At 42.1% G+C, this 2292-nt stretch overlaps 1 protein-coding gene across 1 annotated transcript; it reads left to right on the forward strand.

Moving 5' to 3' along the window:
- On the forward strand, positions 1-2292 carry LOC103432562 (bifunctional protein FolD 2). The gene is made up of 5 exons (XM_008370756.4): positions 1-402; positions 480-663; positions 893-1050; positions 1231-1443; positions 1836-2292. Exons 1-5 carry the CDS (start codon positions 289-291, stop codon positions 2064-2066), a joined length of 900 nt encoding a protein of 299 aa, XP_008368978.1. The 5' UTR covers positions 1-288; the 3' UTR covers positions 2067-2292.

Genomic DNA, 2292 nt, shown 5'->3' on the forward strand with positions numbered 1-2292 from the left:
GTCTCTATCGTTCAAACTCAAAGTTTGATTAGTTCCTTTGGAAAAATATCTGGCTAGAATCCTTTCCTTATCACTCTATCGTCCTGCCACTATTTCCTCTTCGCGATTTCCAGGGATTGCATCTGGGATTTTTCCTAGCTCTCTCGATTCTCCACCCGACGCCCTCTGTCTCCCCGATTAGGGGTTTCCAGGTTTGTTTTACTGGATCACAGTAACCCTTTGCGGTTCGAGGTCCGAGTCAGCCCGACCCATCCTTAATCTCCTCAAGACCGAGCGAGTGATTGATCAATGGCATCACAATCTGATCACAAGGCTGCGATAATCGATGGGAAAGCTATAGCTCAGACCATCCGAAATGAGATTGCGGAGGAAGTTCGTCATCTGTCCCAGAAATACGGCAAGGTTTGCTTTTGCTCTGGCTGGATTTTTGACATTGTTTGGTGCATGAATCTTGACGATGCGATTGTGTGATTGTTTAGGTTCCGGGACTGGCAGTGGTGATAGTTGGGACCCGGAAGGACTCCCAAAGCTATGTGAGCATGAAGCGAAAGGCGTGCGCTGAAGTTGGGATCAAATCTGTGGACATTGACCTCCCGGAGAATGTGTCCCAAGACGACCTCATTGCCAAAGTTCACGAATTGAATGCTACTTCTGATGTACATGGTTAGTTGAATGAATGATAATTGCCCAGTTTTTACTTTTGAGTTGACAAATGATTCTGATGGAAGACCTGACACAAAACCGAGCGAAATGGCGTTGTAGGATTCATACAGCCGACCCTACTTAGCGGGATAAGGCTTGGTTGTTGTTGTTGTTATAGTTGACAAATTATTTGGAAAATCTTTGATTTAGGTTTAATGGGTTTTGAAAGTAGGTTTGATTTTGTTGATAGGTATACTAGTTCAGCTCCCATTGCCAAACCATATTAATGAGGAGAAAGTGTTGAGTGAAATCAGCATCGAGAAGGATGTTGATGGCTTTCATCCTCTCAACATCGGCAAACTTGCAATGAAAGGCAGAGAACCTCTGTTCCTTCCTTGCACTCCCAAGGCAAGACTCGAGTTTGTATTCAAACATAGATAGATGCTGACGCACACACATGTACGTTTGGTATGTTCAAGTATACTGTCAAACGCGGAACCTTTATTGTCCAAGCAATATTCACATAAAATCGTGAAAGCCATGCATGTACAGGTTGTAGTTTTGTTTTGTAATGGTTTTTTTCTGCAGGGATGTCTTGAACTTCTGTCGCGGAGTGGGATAAGCATAAGGGGGAAGAAAGCAGTGGTTGTTGGCAGAAGTAACATTGTTGGACTACCAGTTTCATTGCTTCTTTTGAAAGCAGATGCTACTGTTACCGTAGTCCATTCCCGCACACCTGATCCAGAGAGTTTCATCTGTGAAGCGGACATTGTTATTGCTGCAGCAGGACAGGCAATGATGGTAGGCAATTCATAGATTATAGTTCCTTGGTATGCCGTAACATTGTCTTATGACATGCCGGTGTTATCTTATTTTATATTGCTTGGCTTTCGATGAAAAATTAGTACTTAGTTTTGTTCTGGTGAGAAGAATAGGACTAGTTGTTTGGTTCCATTCATCCCAAGTGAAGGAAAAAGGATATTCCATCGTTCAATTTGGAGTTGTAAGACAATGCATTAGAAATTTATAAGCTTTCATTAGAATAACCGACTTCTGCTGCTGCAGCTAGCATTGTGTCGGTTCTGCACTTTCCTTGTCTTCGTTAGCTCCCGTGGCGATTATTGTTTATGTTTTAACTCGATGAAATCTATTTACCATCAATTTTGTTAATCTATTTCTTGACTGAATTTCAGATCAAGGGTAGTTGGATAAAACCCGGTGCTGCTGTCATTGATGTCGGCACAAATGCTATAGACGATCCGAGTAGAAAGTCGGGCTATAGATTGGTTGGAGATGTAGATTTCCAGGAAGCATGTAAGGTAGCCGGATGGGTAACTCCTGTTCCTGGTGGCGTCGGACCAATGACGGTGGCAATGTTGCTCAAGAACACTTTGGATGGTGCTAAGCATGCTATTGCGCAATAAAGCCCCCCCTTGTCCTTTGATCCCTTCATAATAAGCTGCTGCTCAAGAACACTTTGTATGTTATCTATATTAAGGGAGAGAGACACAACAAATGATATAATCTACGCTAAAAGATAGGGGGTATGCTTAGCCTTATAATGGGCAATAATGTGGTTCAAATTTAATTTTTGTGAGAATCGAACCTAAAACATTTTACTTACAAGTGAATATGAATATCATTAGATCA

Source organism: Malus domestica, chromosome 03 (genome assembly GCF_042453785.1).
Source record: "Malus domestica chromosome 03, GDT2T_hap1".
Classification (NCBI taxonomy): domain Eukaryota; kingdom Viridiplantae; phylum Streptophyta; class Magnoliopsida; order Rosales; family Rosaceae; genus Malus; species Malus domestica.

Excerpts from the sequence above, each read along its gene's own strand:
- LOC103432562 (XM_008370756.4), top strand. The coding sequence starts at position 289 with ATGGCATCACAATCTGATCACAAGGCTGCGATAATCGATGGGAAAGCT. Across the intron at positions 403-479 it reads TGTCCCAGAAATACGGCAAG|GTTCCGGGACTGGCAGTGGT; the intron begins GTTTGCTTTTGC and ends GTGATTGTTTAG. Across the intron at positions 664-892 it reads TGCTACTTCTGATGTACATG|GTATACTAGTTCAGCTCCCA; the intron begins GTTAGTTGAATG and ends TTTTGTTGATAG.